Source organism: Haplochromis burtoni, unplaced genomic scaffold (genome assembly GCF_018398535.1).
Source record: "Haplochromis burtoni strain Fernald_Lab_line unplaced genomic scaffold, NCSU_Asbu1 Contig_886, whole genome shotgun sequence".
Taxonomy (NCBI): domain Eukaryota; kingdom Metazoa; phylum Chordata; class Actinopteri; order Cichliformes; family Cichlidae; genus Haplochromis; species Haplochromis burtoni.
Genome location: NW_024583247.1, coordinates 81,863 through 102,437, shown reverse-complemented (window position 1 = coordinate 102,437; position 20,575 = coordinate 81,863). Strand labels below are relative to the sequence as shown.

General features: G+C 39.6%; 2 protein-coding genes across 6 annotated transcripts in view; both read right to left on the bottom strand.

Moving 5' to 3' along the window:
• Positions 1-10,776, bottom strand: part of LOC102302939 (polymeric immunoglobulin receptor) — a 34,114-nt gene extending 23,338 nt beyond the window's left edge. The window contains exons 1-8 of one of the 4 annotated variants that reach the window (XM_042215972.1): positions 10,664-10,776; positions 10,141-10,467; positions 9,518-9,838; positions 9,117-9,413; positions 8,083-8,169; positions 7,726-7,827; positions 7,561-7,637; positions 5,562-5,758 (exon numbers count right to left, since the gene is read on the bottom strand). In XM_042215972.1, coding sequence (XP_042071906.1) covers positions 5,699-5,758; positions 7,561-7,637; positions 7,726-7,827; positions 8,083-8,169; positions 9,117-9,413; positions 9,518-9,838; positions 10,141-10,467; positions 10,664-10,700 — 1,308 coding nt within the window. In that variant the 5' untranslated portion in view covers positions 10,701-10,776 and the 3' untranslated portion in view covers positions 5,562-5,698. Of the gene's footprint in view, positions 1-5,561; positions 5,759-7,560; positions 7,638-7,725; positions 7,828-8,082; positions 8,170-9,116; positions 9,414-9,517; positions 9,839-10,140; positions 10,468-10,663 lie in introns of those variants that run through there. The other 3 variants (XM_042215974.1, XM_042215975.1, XM_042215973.1) reach the window with 3 other exon arrangements.
• A 2,198-nt stretch (positions 10,777-12,974) lies between these two features.
• LOC102300307 (polymeric immunoglobulin receptor) lies at positions 12,975-18,124 on the bottom strand. Of its 2 annotated transcripts, none has more exons than XM_042215971.1 (8): positions 17,454-18,123; positions 16,938-17,264; positions 16,452-16,772; positions 16,034-16,330; positions 14,513-14,584; positions 14,145-14,246; positions 13,980-14,056; positions 12,975-13,757 (listed from the first exon to the last, which is right to left on the bottom strand). In XM_042215971.1, exons 1-8 carry the CDS (start codon positions 17,488-17,490, stop codon positions 13,596-13,598), a joined length of 1,395 nt encoding a protein of 464 aa, XP_042071905.1. In that variant the 5' UTR covers positions 17,491-18,123; the 3' UTR covers positions 12,975-13,595. The 2 variants fall into 2 exon arrangements, 1 of the variants encoding a protein (XP_042071905.1); XR_006053365.1 differs by having other exon boundaries at positions 13,599-13,757; positions 14,513-14,619; positions 17,454-18,124.
• Between the last annotated feature and the right edge of the window lie 2,451 nt (positions 18,125-20,575).

Sequence of the window (20,575 nt, the reverse complement as noted above, 5' to 3'; positions counted from 1 at the left end):
CTTTAATGCCAAGAAATCTTAGAATAATCAGCTTTCTCACGGACTCTGTGTTACCATGTGAAATAACTGCTTTTTATGCATATATAGCTTCACTTCTGTAATGGTGGCCGGTAATAACCAGTCCTCATGAAGAACAGTGCTCTTTAATGAATTCAGCACAGACTAACATCGAAGGGATAGCAGTGACACACATCAGTTATCAGCTAGCCATCTAACTGTATTCTATCTCTCTCTTCTAAACTTCTTCCGGCTCCGCTTTACTCTTATTTTGCAACACCACCCTCTAGTGGTGCAATATGATATAAACATTACAGAACACAACATCTCCTCTCTCTTTATAAAAAGAGTTCACCAAATAGCGTAGTACAGAAATAAAGTAATTCACTGTTTAGCAAACCAAACATGCACTGGTGAACTTAAATGTCGCATTAGTTATAACATCAGAATACTACAACTAGAAAAGCTAAATAAGCCTGAAATTGTAAAATGAAAAGACATTATTCCAGTTTCCCATTACAATATTTTTAGTGCATTGGTGGCAGGAAATCAGTTCTTCGTAACCCAAAATAGAACAAGTAATGACATTTCTCTAATGTCCTTTTCAAGCAACCTATTATGGTACAATATAGTCTTTGTGCCAACGAGGCTTGTACTTGACGCGTGGCAGTCTTCTGGCAGTAGGTGAGCCAGTCTGGGTGTGGTGCAGCCTAGCAGTGTCAGCGTTCTTTTCAGTCACAGGGCGACAACGTGCTAGATGAGTGGCATTCCAAACCTTGCCATCACTCAGCAAGAAGGCATTCGAGCCTTTGGCTTTTGTTACTGTTACAGGAGGGGTAAATCTGGGATGTCCTTTAGGGACATGGTGGGGTTTCCTTATCCTCACACTCTCTCCTGGTAGAAAAGAAGGTTTCTGTGCGTGACGCCTACCATCAGTGTAACGTTGCATTTTCAACTGATATTTCTGAACAGAGTGACGTGCAACGTCATCCAGTGGAGACACAGCAGGAGGCAAAGGGAGGACATCCAGTTTAGTACGCATCTTCCTGCCATACAGGAGTTCATAGGGAGAGAGGGAAGTAGTTGCATGCTGTGTTGCACGGTAAACTTGAAGCCAATCCAGCACAGTCGCCTTCCATGGTTTTGACTGCTGGATTGCTGTCTGGATACAGGTGCGGAGGGCACGATGAAACCGTTCGATTGCTCCGTTTGAAGCTGGGTAGTAGACAGATGTTCTGCTGTGGGAGATGCCTCTATTCTGGAGGAATGAGGTGAACATTACAGAGGTGAACTGTGTACCATTGTCAGTCACGATGTTCTCTGGGTTGCCATGACGACTAAAGACAGATGAGAGGAACTGAATGACATCATCAGTAGTAGCAGAAGGAGAAAAGGCAAGCTCAGGCCATTTGGAGTAGTAGTCAGTCAATGTTATGACATACCTACAAGCAGGTATTGCAGTATCAAAAGGCCCAACAATGTCAAGACCAAGTTTTTTCCACGGTCCATCAGGCAGTGGGACGGGTTGGAGAGGAGCAGGATTAGTATGTGCAGTTTTGTCATTGGACTGGCAAAGGAGGCATGAGGTTATGACAGACTGGACTTGTGAGTCCATTTTTGGCCACCAGTAGAGGTCTCGTAGTCTTTGTTTAGTGCGCACAATCCCTTGGTGACTTTCATGTGCCAGCGCAATGAGTTTAGGTCTCACTGAAAGTGGTGCAATGAGCCTTGAGCCTCTGAGAACATAATCCCTTAGGGTTGAAAGTTCATTACGGATTTTGTAGTAAGGTGCAAGCGTGACATCAAGTGCTTTGATTGAGGCAGGCCAGCCGCTTTGTATTTGTGAACGCAAAGCAACCAGTTCAGGGCAAGTTGAACAGGCAGAGTCAAAGTCCGCAACTGGAAGAGAGGACATGGCAGCAGAAACTTGGGCTACCATTTCATGATCTGCATCCGATGTAGGATGGGAAGAAACAGGCAGGGGCAGGCGAGAGAGACAGTCAGCTGTATAGTTCTGAGAACCTGGGCGGTAAATAACATCATAGTCAAAACACAGGAGGCGGGCAGACCAGCGGGCGATGCGCATTCCAGCCCTATTAATCCCTTTGGTGCTCAGCAGTGTTGTCAGAGCTTGGTGGTCTGTCCGCAGAGTAAAACGTCGGCCCCACAAATATGTTCTCCATTTCTCTGCAGCCCACACACAAGCATAAGCTTCTTTTTCAACAGTTGAGTACTTTTGTTCTGTTGCAGACAGTGTGCGGGAAGCAAACGCCACAGGTTTTTCTGTGCCATCAGGTTGCACTTGAGCAAATACAGCACCAAGCCCATAGTCACTTGCATCAGTAGAGATCACGACACGCAAGGCAGGGTCAAACAGTGCCAGTGCAGGACTATTCACCAGGAGTTTTTTTACTTCTTCAAAGCTCGCTTGTGCATCTAAAGTCCATGTGAAGGTGTTCTTGTCGTTAGCACAGGCACGCATAGGGGCTACAACAGTTGCAAAGTTTGGCAAGAACTTGGAGTACCATGACACCAAGCCCAGGAAGGATCTTAGAGCAACAGCATCAGATGGGGGAGGGGCTCTCAGAACAGCATCAATATGCTCCTCATCAGGAAGAATGCCATCAGCAGTGACAACATGACCTAGGAAGCGTAGCGATGTCTTCCTAAAATGGCATTTGTTTTCGTTAAGCACAAGTCCAGCATCTTTGAGCTTCTGCAGGACAGTGCTAAGGTTTTGGTCATGCTCAGCTGCACTTTTACTGTAGACAATAAGGTCATCCAGGTAGTTTTGGACACCTGGGAGGTCTTTAAGGATTTCAGCCATCATTTTCTGAAAAGCTGAGGGGGCAGAGGCCAGTCCATAAGGTACTCTACAGAATCTGAAGAGTCCATCATGTGTAATGAATGCTGTCAAATCTCTGCTATCTTCATGCAGGGGCAGCTGGTAGTATGCATTTGCAAGATCAATTGTAGAAAATATTTTTGCACCCTGTAAGCTGGCAAACAATTCATCTACATGTGGTAAGGGGTAGCAATCAGTGATCACAGCTTTGTTTGGTTCACGGAGGTCTGCACACAGCCTTATTCCACCAGTTTTCCGTCCTGTGACAACAATTGGGGATACCCATGGTGATGCATCAATCCGTTCAATGACACCAGCTTTGAGTAAACGATCCAGTTCTGCTGAAACTGAAGCCCTCACAGCAAACGGGAGACGTCGCAGCTTCTGACGCACAGGTTTGACTGTTGGGTCAACTTTCACTTTATGCACAAAGGCACGCACACAGCCAATATCTGGGGCAGCAGGGATGCAAGAAGCAGGTGATGGATTTGTAGACATCACAGAAGCAGTAGGATCAGTACATGGAGGTAGAACAGTATTGCCTGCAATGCTGACATTCAGCGCTTCCATCAGATCTCTTCCAAGAAGAGGAGTTCCTTTCCTTACAACAAAGAACACAGCTGAGGCAGATGCATTTCCTCTGCTCACTGTGACTTGCAGGCAGCCTAACACAGGGATTGTTTTCTTCGTGTATGTAACTAGTTGAAGGTCAGGTGGTTTTAGTGGTGTACCACTGAAGTGCTCTTCGTAGATGTGGTTAGGCAGGATAGAAACTGCAGAACCTGTGTCCACAATCAGTTCAATGTCCTTAGCTGATGACGTAGGTGTTCTCACATTTATGCTGCATTGCAATCCTTTTGATGCATGAGAAGGATCTGTTAAGTAAAGGACTGTGAGTTTTGGTAAATGGACTTCCCGTACATCTCTTGTCTTGGATGAGCAGCAGACACGAGCAAAATGTCCAATTTTATGACACAGTTTACAAGTAGCTTTGGCAGCAGGACACTGACGAAAGTTGCTAAATGACTGTTTGAACCACATCTAAAACAGTTCTTAGATGTTTTTGTTGCATGAGATGGCTTTGCAGGGTGAGCATTGTACTTATGTTTCCTCTGCATGGAGTGTGAGTGAGACTGCACAGCTTGGACTGGGGTACTACTGTCTGCAGCTATGGATTTAGCTTGTTGAACTGCAGATTCCATTTGTGTTGCCAGTGTAACAGCTTTATCTAGTGTCAAATCAGGTTCCAGCAAGAGTCTTTCTCTTATGCTGGGGCTAGACACATGTTCAACTAGCTGATCACGGATCATTTCTTCTGTCCTGTCATCAAACTCACATTTAGAAGCAAGGTCACGCAAGCTGGCCACGTACTGGATAACAGTCTCATGTGAAGCTTGTGTTCGCTGTCTGAAAGCATGTCTTTCCACAACAACATTTACCTTGGGTGAAAAGTATTGTTCTAGGGCAGTAACAGCAGAGGCGAAAGTGTCACCTGTATTTGGCAGTGAGTAGAAAATCCTTTGTCCCTCAGTTCCTAAGCAGTGAAGTAAAGTAGCTCTTCTTCGTGCTTCAGGCCAAGCATTCCCTGTTGCATTGATCACAAGCAAATAATTGTTGAACATACGCATCCACATGTTGAATGGCAAAGCAGGGTCTCCAGGGCAAGGCAAAAACATCGGCGGCGGATGGACGTTTGCAGCCATGATGACTCGGCAAAAAACTCAAAGCAGAAAAAAAACCACGCAGGGGTTACTCGTCGCCAAAATGTAATGGTGGCCGGTAATAACCAGTCCTCATGAAGAACAGTGCTCTTTAATGAATTCAGCACAGACTAACATCGAAGGGATAGCAGTGACACACATCAGTTATCAGCTAGCCATCTAACTGTATTCTATCTCTCTCTTCTAAACTTCTTCCGGCTCCGCTTTACTCTTATTTTGCAACACCACCCTCTAGTGGTGCAATATGATATAAACATTACAGAACACAACAACTTCTTACTCCTTTGCTGTTGTCTCTATTCTCATGTTTATTGCTTAGTGTTAACAACATAATCTGCACTGATTTTCTCATTCTGTGAAAAGCCTCAAATGTCAAATGTAAACATGAGTGTCAAGTGAATAAATCAGCAAAGAAAAATGAAACTTGGTTGTTTTGCCCTATTTTACCATAAACTGCCACATTTTCAGAGTCTGTGATTTCCAGGTGATTGACTTGAAACAGAGCAAGTAAAAATTACTTCCTTGTGACTGTCAGCAAAACAAAAGAGATGGTTGTTGACTTCAGGATGGAAAAAAACAGCAACTAAAGCCACTACAGGTACTTGCACGGTTACCTGAACAGTAATACTGTGTAAAACAAGGGGATAAGCCCAACTCTGCTTTCTAATGAAACTCTACTTCTCCGTCTTACAGTTATATTATCAACCTATTACCCGGGGCAACTGTGCTCACTAGCCGACTGTACAAGTTGTCAAGACCTGAAAGAGAAGTAATGGAAAAGTACATTAGTGATTCCCTTGCTGCTGAAATCATCTTTGTCCATCTTTGATTAAACTTGTCTCTGCCCAGTAAAAGTTACCCTAGAACATGAACATGCTGGAAAACACTGTGAATTTTTTCCATGTCTCCCAGCTAAAACCTGTCCTGACCACTCCATTTCGCTCCTGACCTTTTATTACATGTATAAGAGGCCCTGACCTGCCTTTTCCTTAAAAAATTCAACAGGATAATCTCTATACAGGTGAGATCCACTGTTTGACCCCAAATGCATGTTCTGTTTATCTGTTATTGGCTTCATGGACATTTTTATTTACATTTTTATTTAGGTAGATTTCTTCTGTTTTCATAGTTTGGTTCATCTCTGTTGTCTGGACGTCTCCTCCTTACACATCACAACTTCTTGATTTCCATGAATCTATTCAGAGACCAATGAACAACACATCATCATGTGTTGTTAATATCTTTCCTACGTTAGCACCACTGTCAAATTAAGATTATTGTCTTGTCATCTACAGCAGTGAATACAACAGTAAAACCACATCTATGCGCACTCAATATGAAGACTTCAGCGGAATTATAATAAAAGTTTGTGTGGTGTATCTGTGTGTGCATTAACTGACACACGATAATCCAACATTTTGAACACCTCTGGCTCATACAGTTCCTCCAATTTCAAGGTGAGCACCAAAGTTTATTATAATCCAATCACTATCCGTGATAAATGTTAACAGTTATTGCCTGCTTCTGATTCATTGTATTCAATAATGGTTACAAATACATTACATAATACTATGATGTGATAGTAATGATGACAATTTGAAATTTTATTACTTCATCATTTTATACTACGTTTGTGTTGAACATTGAAATTCATTGTGAGTTCTTGGCTTAAACATAAAAAAATGTTTTGTGAGGCCTTTTAAGCAGCAAATGGGCCAAGGGGGCTCAACAAACAGATTCTTTTTCTTGAAATACTCAGGCACAAAAACTGGACTGAAAAGAAGTAAGCAGCCAGTGTTCAAAAAAAATTCTGGAGAACTTTAAAAAATGACAAAAGTCTGGATACTTGGGAACAGAGATGGGCAGTAACGTGTTACTGTAATCCATTTACTTTTTTCAAGTAACGAGTAAAGTAAGGGATTATTATTGCAAAAACGGTAATTAGATTACCGTTACTTTCCCGGAAGCACGCTGCGTTACTGCATTACTAAAACCGTGATTTTTTTGCGAGAATGTCTCATGACAGTGACGTAAGCGAGTGCGACGTTCGTGACAACAGAGTATGAGCGTGCAGCGTTTAAAGTGTGGAATTACTGACCTTACTTTGAGTTTGATTCCATAAAAAGTGACAAAAACATTAGTGTCCTTGTGAGTGGGAAGAAAACTTCTTTTAACAGCGAAAAAAAACCCCTAAACTTCAAAGCAAGCACCGAGTGCGCAACGACGTATTGTGAAATTCACAGAGAAACTCGCGGATTCTTCCACTGACCGCTGTGGCACACCTACACCAGGGCAAAACTTCGCCTGCCCTACTCTTGCTTTACAGGTGAAAATAGAGCAACAGGACCGCTGAGTCTTTGACTTTATTTATTTTATTTATTTTCTGCTGTGTTTTACTTGCATCTATTTGAAAGACTGAGTGTAAACACAAAAAAATATTTTATTTTATGTGCTGGAATGTGCAGAAAATAGGTTTAAATGTTAAACTAATTTCTTCCAGTCAGAGAATGTTGCATATAATTAAATTTTTGCTTGATGCATAAAGTTAAAAGATTAAAACTAATAAAACAAGTTTTAAAAAGAGACTTTTCCATTTGATTACATTTTGTATGATGGATTATGCAGAAAAAGTAGAATTGGGCTGAAAGATCTATCGCTTTATCACCTATTCAGGTTGTAAATCGTGTTTTTAAAAAGTAACTAAGTAATTAATTAATTAATTACTTTTGAAAATAAGTAATCAGTAAAGTAACGGGATTACGTTTTTTGGGAAAATAACCAGTAATTAGTTACTGATTACTTTTTTCAAGTAACTTGACCAACACTGGTTGGGAAGCAAAATACACAGAAGTTGCGGGGTGGCTCAAGACTTTTGCACAGTACTCCACTGATCGCAGCTAGCAATAAAATAAATTTGTTGCATTATTCCATTTGTTTATAATAAGGCTTGTTATATATAGAGGACACTCTTAAGGTTTTGGACTTTAGTTTTCTTACGTTATTTTTTGCTGCATCTGTCACTTCCTCTAAAGCGTCTTCATTTTGTGCATTTTTGTTCATGACAACTTCATCTTCTGAAAACACAAAGCATAAAACATGGTTATCCTCTTTTTCCATGGACATTTAAGTACATTTTTGCATGCATGTGAATGCAAAATATACCTTTTACTTTCTGATGTTTGCACTTATGAACTATAACCGCAAAAACACACATCAGTAGCAGCAGCAGGGGAGGAACAGTGTAAACCACATAGTGTCTTGCATCTGAAAAGCAGAAAGAAAAAACAGAACAGAGTAAAAATATAAACATCCTGAAACATTCACACTTTCAGGGACACACAACAGAACTGTGAGCTTAGGGGATACTTTTTGGGGTTTAGTGCGCACACCCACAGCAGTTGTGACACTCGGGATCATTTTGGTATGACTTACATTCACTACTTTCCAAAAAATAACCATAACTCACAACACTGATCGTCAGAAGTACACACTGAAAGATACTTATTGTATATACTGTACTTTTAATAGGATTACTGGGAATTTGTGTTGACATTTTTCCAAGCGTTTCCACTGCAGAAGGTAGAGTGCTGGTGTGCTGGAGAAAGACTGTTGGAGAAAAATACTCTTAGCAACTTTATTTTAATACATCAATCTTATTTCAGTTGTGTGAATAGTTTCAGTGTCCTGACAGCCATCCCCATCAGAACCGTAGAGCTGCAGTTATTTTGGGTCACTCTGACACTTTTCACAAATTACCCCGGTGTTTCATAATGTATACATATAAAAGTGATCCTGTTTTTATTTTTAATCATTTTTACATGTTTATTTTTTTTTATCTACAGTAGACCGGGGTTGGTTGTCACATTGCTTGTTACTGTTACATTAGGCATTGGTATTTTAATAATATGGCTAAATAGGACTTCTGGGAGGCTGTGTCTCTACTGAAGCCAGCAAGAAGACAGCTTCACGTGAAACAGGGGGCAGGTTTTTTTTTGTTTTGTTTGTTTTTTTTAAATTCTCTTCAAATATTTTTATTGTGAAGCACGAATAACAATTACAAATCGCCCCATAGGCTGACGTTGCTTCCTTTTTACAGTTTTGTCATCAAGAAAGGGGCAAAGCAAACAAGCAAACAAAAAACCCCAAAACAAACCAGAACAACAAAAACAAAACACACAACCAAGACAGTGGAAAGTAACAAAAAGGGTGGTCAAAACAAACGAACGAACGAACGAACAGAAAAAACAAAACAAAAAGTAAAGAAGAAAAAAACCTTCCTCCCCACACCCTTCCCTTATCCCAGAGTGCTATCAGCTTATTTTAACCAATGGCAAAGTCCACAGACTAGCTCTCATTTGTTCATAGTTTCCAGGTACTCAATGAGTGGCCTCCAAATCTGATCAAAGTCCTCCAGTTTAGTTGGCAGTTTTCTAATAATTCACACCACAAACAATAGAACCAGCATGCACAGACTATGTTTAAACAGTTAATGTGGACTGAAAAAAAGATGTAATTCTGTTAATTTTATTTTCATTTAAATGTTTTCATCTCACCAACTGAAAGCTGAATCTTGGTGTAGTTTCCAGGCCTCCTCGCTGAGTCTGACCCACACCAGTATGTCCCAGCATCTGCTTCTTCCAGCTTTGTGATCACCACAGAGAAAGAGCTGAAAGAACCATTACCTTCAAGTTGGAACCGGCTTTGATTGGTTATGTCTTTGCAGCTGTTGAGCTGCTCTCCCTTGCAGAGGAACTTCCCTTTGTCCTGATGTTGTGGAGGATAAGGGCACTGCAAAGATAGAGGCTGTCCTACAGTACCTTTTATTTTAATTGACTTGACACAGCACCACTCTGTGGAGAGTGAAAGAGAAAAATATTCAAATCTATTAAAGACTCTTTTAGAGGAAAGTGTTTCCTTTCAGCTGATTTAATTAAATATTATTATAGCCTCTCACCTTTGACCTTCAGCTCAACAGCAGAGAAAACATCCAGGTCAGAGTTTCTTTGGACACCACAGAGGTATGACCCTGAATCATTTTTGGTCAAACTGCTAATGTTTACTGTGAATGTTCCTAACAGTTTGTCATCGTCAAGTCTGAATCGTCCATTTTGTTTGTTGTCAGAGGTGATCAGTGCCTGTTGACGACATGTGGAGGGCCGATTTCCTCTGCAGATGTACTTCGGGTTGTTCTGGTACCGAGACTCGTATGGACAAACAATGGACTCAGAGAATCCCTCATAACTTTCAATTTTGGTCACAGTGTCACAGCAGCTGTCTGTTGAAAATGCAGACGGCATCAGAAAATGTGTTACAGCCACAGAACAGATATGATGATTATATTTAGGTTGCTGCAACAAGATTTTCTGTATGGGATGTTAAGAAAAAATCAACCAAACTGAACCATCTATCGCATCAGTATTATCAGGTCATATTTACAACAGAAAAAATAAATAATCTTTTGCCAGTTACGTTTTTATCTGTTGTCACCTTTTACCCTTTACAGTCACAAATGTCTCTTATATATGATTTTGACTTGAATTCAAATAACTACATTTTGAGAAGAATTATTTTATTCACCTTGCGCTAACTTCAGCTCGACTTCAGTGTAGATATCTTTTCCATTTCTGGTCACCCCACACCAGTATTTCCCAGCATCCTCAGAATGAAGATCAGAGATGGTTGTTGTGAAGATTCGTGCTGTTTTGTCATCATGGATCCTGTATTTATTTTTCCTTGATTCCGATGTTGTAACAAGAACATCACTGTCACCACAGTCGTTCTTACACAGATACTTCTCATAAGACTCATAACCCTCATCATAGGAGCAGGAAACGTTAACCTCTCTCCCCACATATCCAGTCACATGGATCACCCCTACTGCACTGGTAACACATCTCAGAGCGACTGTAAAGAAAAGACAGTATAAAAAAATATTGTTTATTTTGTCATATAAACATTTATAATAGCATTGTTACTGCTGCATAAACAAAGGGCTGAGATCAACAGAAGGCATTGTGTTCTGCTCTGCACTATTTACAGATTAATCTACATCTACGTTTGGTCTTCATCTGTTTACTATCTACTCATTTAAACGACTTACTGCAGATGGTGAATAGCAGGTTTTGAAGGATCCCCATCTTTGCTTTGCTTTGTAGAAATAGAAACCTGACAAGAAATATTCTGAAAATGTCACACCCACAGTTTGATTTCCTGAATGTCATGGCAATGCCAAAACCTTTAACTTCTGCATTTAGGTCACGTTCTTTTATACTCTTTACTCTTTTTTTATGTGAAAATTGTTAAGCCGGTAAGGAAGAAAAGGCTTTTCTCTGATTAACTGAGTGTGTGCATCATGTCTGAGGTTTAATCTGAAAATGTATTTTTAATTCAGTTGTTAAATTTAACGCAGGGTTTTGTTATCCTGTCACATAGAGGCACTACAATCTAATATGAGAAAGCAGGACAATGATTGATCAATATTCAAAAATTTTTCATTGCATTAAAATTGGCCCAGATTTGTATACTATACAGGATTTGCTTAAAAGGCTTTGAGCATTAGTTACCATGGCAATACAAAACCCATGTAACACCAAAGTTACATGTATGAGCCATAATCCTGCATTGGGGTACAGGCCTTCTTTAAAAATAAACTTTATTAACAATTTTTTGTATCAGCATATTTCGCATTGCTATCAGATGTTATTGACACCTATGTATCTGCATAAACTGCAAATGTGAAACTCCTTTTTCTGCATTTCTCTTGATCACTAATCAGCTCCACGTGCTCTACAATGACAAGTTTGCTTATTTTGCACAAAATAATGTGAGAATGTTTTGTTCTAGGAAGCAGGAGGAAGCTGCCCATGTTAAACTGTGACTATCACCAGTTAACATCCCTGCATGGGTCTTCACCACCACCTCCAGTGCCGCGTCAGCACCTGGGCGTGAGGACGCAACACCACCTGAGCCTACGTGTCCCAGCCGCGAGAGACCGTGCTAGCAGGTCCCGTGCCACTTGTGTCCTAGCTGGCCCCGAGAGTTGCTTTGTCCATGCTGCCATATAAACCTTAACACTTTCAAAATGTACCAAACTGAATACATAACACTAATCAATAAATAAAACTACAATATTGATCATGATAATAAAAATACCAACAATTGTGACATTCAAAAGACGCATCACTTTTCAGCTACCAAACTCTTCTTCTCAGTTTTATGAAAAGTCAAATCATCTGACGAGCCATCCCATCCTCCTGACGCAGGGAAAAAACTTTGACCGGACAAGAACTAGAGTTCCCTGTTACACCACTTAACCCTGTATGAACATGGGGCATTTGTTTTAATGGCTTGTGGCAGAACCTGGACAGACTGCCGGTGGCACGCTGCTTTGCCGGTTTTCTCTTTCCCTGCTCCTCAGTTTTCCACCTTGACTCTACAGAACGTAGCTTTGCGGCCTCAAAAACAGGTGTTAGAACAAAGTCAATAACTTAAGTCTGGTAAACATCTTTGCTAAAAAATTAAAGAAGTGAATGGAGGAACCATCGTTCTGACTGTGCAATTTTTGGCTGGTCACAAGTAGGGTGGCTCCTTCTCACTGTTGTTATTGTTGTTTCTCAGTTTTCTCTTTCACCATTTCTTGTTTGTCAGCCTTAGTTAAAGGTTCATTGCCTTAATGCTGGGCAGATTTACTGGAAGGGTCACCAATGGAACATTTACAGTTTCACTTCCTTTACCCCAAATTCCCTTAAAACTTTGAATTTTATTCATGTAATAACATTTTACTGTCTTTATTATTTTAATATAGCACAAAGTTCATCAAGGTTTGTACAAACATAGTTGGTAGAAACATCCTCTAAAGAACAACATTTTACTTTTTTTACTTTGAGTACATTTCGGAGCCTGTACTTTTCACTTATACTCGAGTAAAGAAGTTGAATCAGTGCTTCAACCTTTACTGGAGTATTCTAAAGACTAGTACCTGTATTTCAACTTAAGTGCAGAATGTCTGTACTTATGCCACCTCTGGCCCTTCCTTCAAAGGCATTTTAACATTTGTTTCACTAGCAGGGACCAGACCCTCATTTTTAGTAGCAGATGGCTTGAGCAGAGTTGAGGCTGCAGTGGTGACTCAGGCCGGGCAGATCCCCATGTACTAATGATAACTGAATGAATTAAAAAAGAATAAACAGCTTGTAGTGCTGGGAAGGGGTCATTTATAGACAGAGACTCGGATGGAGCATGTGTGGAGGTGTGGTCCTGTTCCTGATATTCAGATACATTTTCCCCAAAAAGTAGCTGACATATGCCACCAAGTGGTGAAAGAAGTTTGCACAGCCTTCGCATAAGCAGGGCTTTTAACGTTAATACCCTTGATTGATTTAACAAGGAAAATTATTATATTACAGCCGCAGGATAAAGAATATAAATAGTACAGAGTTAACAACAAAGTTAAAGGCACAGGCGCACAGCATTACTCTATAAAAGTGCAAAAATTTAAACCAATAATATAAAAAAAGACTAAAACTAATTATAAATCCAAGATTTGCATGACAGTACTGTGATTACACTAAAGTTCCACTGTTGAAATATTTTCATAGATATGCTTATTTATTTATATCGATGTAAGTACGTCATGGGTGAAAACTGCTACACTGTTACATACATCGGATGGTTCCATCCAATGTATGGAATTAGAATAAACACTGTATTTCCTTTTATCTGTAAAATCATATCAATTAACTGCCTTTGTCAGAAATGTTTAATTGCAACAAATATAAACGTATCATAAAAATAACTTGACTTGTGACTGTTTATGTTTAAATGGGGCAAAAACAGACAAGAATGACTAAAATTTTATTTTAATTTGCAGATTAATTTACGTTACATTGATGTTAGTCATTTGCATTTGAGGTTTCCCACAGTTTCAGAAAAGATTAGCTGTGTAACTGTTAATGTTAAAGACAAATTAAACAGGATGATCTCCATACAGGTGAGAGCCAAAGACTGACCTCAAATGCACACAATGTTTATCTTCAATTGGCATTATGGAAATTTCCATTACAGTAGATTTCTTCAGTTGTGACATTCTCTAAGTCTGGTTCATCTTCACCTAAATCTTCACAGTCATTACCGGCACTCTGCAGTTCGGACGTCTCCTTATTTGAGTATATCACAACGTCTTGACTTTCATAAATCTATTCAAACAATGAACAACACATGATGATGTTATGGACGTTGCTTGGAATAACAGTGATAAAAATAAAGAAAGTAAAAATTAAAAACAGTAAAATGTAAGAGAAAAGTGCAAATTGTATTAATAAATAATATGTACAGTTAGTTGTGTTGCCCAGTTTGGTATAATAAGGCTTGTTATAGCTACAGCACACTATTAAGTCTTTGAACTTTAGTTTTCTTACTTTATTTTCTGCCACATGCATCACTTCCTCTAAAGCATCTTCGTTCTGTGCATTTCTGTTCATGACAGTTTCATCTTCTGAAAACACAAAGCGTAAAACATGGTTATGCTCTTTACAGATGCACATTTGAGTACATTTTTGAATGCCAGTGAATCCAAAATGTACCTTTTGCTTTCTGATGTTTGCACTTATAAACTATAACTGCAAAGACGCATATCAGTAGCAGCAGCAGGGGAGGAACAGTGTAACCCACATAGTGTCCTGCATCTGAAAAGCAGGAAACAAAACAGAAACATTACACTTTCAACTACATAAATGCAGAACTGTGGGCTCATATTTTCTTTTTATCAATATTTTTACATTTTATCATAATTACTTTATTTCTGGTGTGCTCACCTACAGCTGTTTTTGACTCTCAGGATCATTTTGAATGACTTACATTCACTCCATTCCAAAAATTAAACATTACTTTTGGAGTAGGTACATCTTAATCAACAGCAGTTCATACTGAAAGACATCTTTAACAGGTTTACCGGTAATTTGTGTTGAAGGTTTTCCAGGCATTTCGACTGTGGAAGGTACAGTGCTGGTGTGCTGGAGAAAGACTGTTGGAGAACAATACTCTTACTGCCATTAGCGACTTTATTTTAATACAAGAAGCAGAATCACAATATTGTATCAATCTTAGAGGAAATTATGTGGTCACAATTGTTTCAAGACAGTAAGAACTTTAACTGTAACTATATTAAACAAAATAATACAAAGTTACAAAATATAACAAAATAGCTCTAATAAATGCAAAAAGATCGCTACACATGTACAATGACAAGGGCTATTCTAGTCTATTCTATTCTAAATAGCACTAATTAGAAATATCCTAGTATATTACACAAAATTAAATGTGTATGTAGTTGTCATTGAGGTGCCCCTCAGTGTCAGTGTCCACTGAATGCCATGAGTCATGTGGAATATTCACCATCTATGGCTTATTCGAGAAACATGGTGACACTGACAATGATTTAAATTCAAAATTTAAATTGAAGTCTTATCAAAATTACAGTGTATGTCTCGTAATCTGTTTTACATATAAAAAGTGGTTCTATTTTGATTTTTCTCATTTTAACATGTTTACTTGTTCATATGTAAATCTAATATTTGTCTTATGAGACAAGTTTCACTTTCATTTAAAAAATAGCTAATTATATACACAGATTAGAAATATTTATTTTTTCTTTTTCTTCTGCATTGTATGCACTCTAAAAATTTCTTTTAATATTCAGCATTAGCATTTAGCTCACAGCACAAAGTACACAATCAGAAATTGCACTAAAGTGGCTGTACAGAAGTCTTGTTTCAGCAGATAGGATTAGATAATTTACAAATAAAGATCAAAAACGTCAAATGGTATTTCAGTATTATGGCTAAATATGACTTCTGGGAGGTTGGAAGACCTATAAGTCAGCAACACTGCACAACCCTTTAGTTCTGCTTTCTTCAGTGCTTTGTATGAAAAATTGGGGTAAGCAGTTTTCTGTACTGCTTCACCACAAATAACTAAACCACCATCCACAGTCTATGTGGACTGAAAAAAGGACATAACTTACAACTATTTATTTTTATTTTCATCTAAACGTGTTCATTAGTGACTATCACAGAACATCACAGAGAAAGAGCAGGAAGAAACATTATCTTGTAGTGTGAATCTGTTTTGACTGGTCATGTCAGCTGTTGCAGTGCCTGTCTTTCTCATATATATATATGTACATATGTACATATGCAAATAGTAATATTTCATGAGAAAAAAGAATATTTTGTTAGAATAATAATTAGTTCATCGTATGATTATTTCCTTTAACATCTATTAGCTCTGCGAGGCTGGAAGTATGCAGTGGTAAATGTGGTTTTCAACAGTCCTATTTTTATGCCTGTGTACTCAGTCATCACACTGCAGAAGACACAATGAAATGAAACATTGATGCGAAAGGCTGAGAAAAGGGTGTAATTTACAGCTCTAACCATTTTATTTTCATGTACACAAGACACATTCATCTCACCAACTGACAGCTGAATCTTGGTGTAGTTTCCAGGCCTCCTCTCTGAGTCTGACCCACACCAGTATGTCCCAGCATCTGCTTCTTCCAGCTTTGTGATCACCACAGAGAAAGAGCTGGAAGAACCATTACCTTCAAGTTTAAACCTGCTTTGACTGGTTATGTCTTTGCAGCTGTTGAGCTGTTCTCCCTTACAGAGGAACTTCCTGTTATCCCGATGTTGTGGAGGATAAGGACACAGCAAAGTTAGTGGATGTCCTACAGTACCTTTTATTTTAGTTGACTTGACACAGCACCACTCTGTCAAATGGAAAGAAAAACTATTTGCGTTTCAAAAAATATTAAACTTTCTTAAAGACATTTTTTAGAAGAAGCGGTTTTCTTTTGATTGGTGTAATGAGCTATTATAATGACCTCTCACCTTTGACTTCCAGCTCAACAGCAGAGAAAACATCCAGGTCAGAGTTTCTTTGGACACCACAGAGGTATGACCCTGAATCATTTTTGGTTAAACTGCTAATGGTCACTGTGAATGTTCCTGACATTTTGTCATCATCAAGTCTGAATCGCCCATTTTGTTTGGTGTCAGAGGTGATCAGTGCCTGCTGCAGACATGTGGAGGGCCGGTTTCCTCTGCAGATGTACTTTAGACTGTTCTGATGCTGTGACTCATACGGACAACTGACAGACTTAAAGTATCCCTCATAGCTTTGAACTTTGGTCGCAGTGTCACAGCAGCTGTCTGTCGAAAATGCAGACGGCATCAGTAAATGTGTTAAAGCCACAGAACAGATATGATCATTTATATTTAGCTTGCTGATTGAGATCTTAAGAAAAAAACGAATACAGCTGAACCAATTATAAAGTGTATGTTTGTGTGTTGCTGTTTGGAGAAGACTTTATTTACCTTTTACTAATTTAAGCTTGACTTCAATGTAGATATCTTTTCCAGTTATGGTCACTCCACACCAGTATTTCCCAGCATCGGCCGAATGAAGATCAGAGATGGTCATTGTGAAGATTCGTGCTGTTTTGTCTTCATGGATCCTGTATTTGTTTTTCACTGGTTTTGAAGTTGTAATAAGAACATCACTGTCACCACAGTTGTTCTTACACAGATACTTCTCATAAGACTCGTAACCCTCACCATAGGAGCAGGAGACATTAACCTCACTCTCCAGGTATCCAGTCACATGGATCACCCCGACTGCATTGATCAAACACCTCAGAGCAACTGCAAAGAAAGTATTACACATATTTCACTGTTTAATTTGTTATGTTAGCATTCACAGTAGCAATGTTAGTGCTGTATACACGATGGACAAGGTGTGGTATTCTGCCCGTTACTGCAAAAACAGATGTTTATATTTAATCTAAATCTACCTTTGGTCTGTTTATGTATTTACTCATCTAAACAACTTACCACAGATGGTGAACAGCAGGTTTTGAAAGCTCCACATCTCTGCTTTGCTCCGTAAAAATAGAAACCTAAACGGAAATGTACTAAAAGTATGACCACATCAGTTTGAGTTCCTGCATGTCATGGCAGTGTTGAAGCCTTTAACTTCTGCATTTAGACAACATTTTTAAACTCTTACATTTAGATCATTTGTATTGCACATACAGTACATATGCAACATTTTGCTTCTTTTTGTTTTATTGTCAAATGATTGACAAATATTAAAATAATTTCATAGTGCACAAACATACTAGTTCTCACAGCTCTTAAGTAAACAAGAGACGCACACACATACATACAATATGTATGGTTGAGGACACTCCAAAGTCCGCGGATGTGCTGCAGTGCCATTTTTTCCATTTGATTTGAGAGTGTTGTAGGGCAACTGGCTGGAAATATGTTCTTATGTTAACTTCTCCTTGCCTTTAAAACTCAGGTGGAGTTTCTGGGCTGGCTTCTCTCTGCTGCTCCGCTCCTGGGTGGAGTTTCTCAAATGAAACAATCCTTCCTACACTTGCCTAGTCGTGGAGTATATCAAGCTGGAAGTTGCAACAGTTCTCTTCTAGATTGTTGTTAGTATGTGGTGACTATTAGGCCATCTCTGTTACCTGTTACTTGCAAGCAGTGTTGGGAAGTGTTAGGATGCCTGGGTCGTCGACCCAGGGTTTTTGAGTTTATGATATTATTTATACTGTCTAGTTTTTGGTTTCTTTGAGTTCTGTCTTATGGCTTAGGTCTCTGTCTTCTTTAGTTGCTCTGTCTCCCTTATCCCCTTGTCTAGTTCGCGTCTATGTGTATCCTAAGTTCCTATATCCCCGTGTTCAGTCAGTGTTTGTGTCTGCCCTGGTCCCACGTCTCTGTTCCCTCTGTAGTGCCTGCATGTGAGTCTGTGTTATGTGTTTCCTGTTTTACTTTGAAGGTCTCTGTCTTATCTCAGTGTGTTCAGTTTACGCTTCCTTTTGTCTCGTCAGTTCTGATTTGCCCCAGCTGTGTTTCCCTCCTGTTATTCATTCCTGATTGCTCCCTCTGTGTATTTAAGCCCTGTGTTTCTTAGTGTCTGTGTCGCGATCTACCGTTTACTTTGCTGTGTGTTTTGTCAATCCGCCGGTGTTAGTTTATTTTTGACCTTTTTCCAGTTATGTTATGTTTGGTTCAGCATTAAAGCTGTTTTGGTTTAAGTTCTGTCTCCGGAGTCTGCACCTTGGGTCCTATTCCTGTCTGCACACAGCCACACCTAACAGGAAGGTTACTTTTAAAATGTATTCCATTACAGAATACAGAATACATGCCCCAAAATGTATTCTGTAACGTATTCCGTTACGTTACTCAATGACAGTAACGTATTCTGAATACTTTGGATTACTTAATATATTATCATGCTTTTTACAACAACGTGAATGTACTATTGCTGTGTGATTTATTACTATTACTGAAGGTCCGCGACTCCGAACTGTAGTAAAGGGACCTCTGACTAATACGGCGGGGTCCCTGTCGGCTCGTAGCCGAAAAATAGCTTTACTTTGTTGTGTGGGTCAACTTTTCTTGCGAGAGACAGAGAGAGGCGTTGAAAGGCTGCTCCAACGGAACTTATTGTTTTCGGAGGAAAACACGAACACGGTGTACAGTCGAGTCTTAATAGCTTACTTACAACTGGGCTCGTCAGGCACTCTTCTTGGCTGCAGTGGTTATTATTATATTTACATGCTTCCAGCTCCCGTTTTTTCCCTCCTCGCGCTCACAGACCCATAACGTGTATGGCAGTCCATTCTCCCTGCAACACGGACTACACTGCCCATGATGCTACATTCTTTAGAGCTATGCTTGTAGCATTCTGCCTGTTAGCTTAGCACAACAACAACAACAACGAAAAGGCGCTCTCTCACCCAGGAAACACACAGTCGCAGAGAGAGAGAGAGCGTCGCCCTGTAACCATGGCAACCGTAATCGCTGCCGCCTGGAACAACAGAACGTAGCTGTCAAACAAAACCCAAACAGTCCTGACCCGCGACAATAATGAAACAGGAAAGTACCGCAGTGTAATCCATTTATTTCAACAAAGTAACTGTATTCTGAATACCACCTTTTTAAACGGTAACTGTAACGGAATACAGTTACTCATATTTTGTATTTTAAATACGTAACGGCGGTACATGTATTCCGTTACTCCCCAACACTGCTTGCAAGTACATGCTTGTTCTAACCCAGTCTTGTCTTACTTCTCCTAGTTACCTGCTCCACACCATCACAGAACCCTTGAATATCTGGAAACCTGTTGCCTGTGGAAACCTTCAGTTCTACTTACCAGCTCTAACACCAGCTTTCTGTAATCTCTCATAGGAAGGACTTATATGTGCAATAACTACCTCCGAGGCTCCTCTCACTCCTAACAAAAGTAAGACTATTAATCACTGTCTTCGTCATGAACTCCAATTAATCCTTTGTCTCCTCTCTAACAGAGTTCCCATATGCCAGTTTGTAATGATGGTGAATTCTACCACAAACTGCCTTCAAACCACAAACAAGTCAAACAGAAACACTTTAAACCTGCCAGACATTATTTGAATCTGCTCTTTGGGTCTGCTTTTTGCCAAAACATGACAGTGCGAGAGTTTGCTTCGACACTTAGACTTTAACTTCTGGGATGACAGCCAGCTCTGTCTACTGACATGTAAGATTACAGGGAGTGCAGAATTATTAGGCAAATTAGTATTTTGTCCACATCATCCTCTTCATGCGTGTTGTCTTACTCCAAGCTGTATAGGCTCGAAAGCCTACTACCAATTAAGCATATTAGGTGATGTGCATCTCTGTAATGAGAAGGGGTGTGGTCTGGACAGAATTAGCCAAATACTGTCTGCCTATTTCAGCTAAATGCAGTCAAATTGATTGGGCTGAATTTCATAATACTGATGGACAATGATCAAAAACATACAGCCAAAACAATCCAGGAGTGGCTTTGGCAAGAAGTAGGATATTTTTGAATGGCCTGATCTTAACTGTTAACTAACTGCTCTTGCTCTTGACGAAGGCAGTCGCACTTTTCTCCTCTCCTCTCCTCCTCTCCCTTAGCTTCCCTGCTTAGCCTC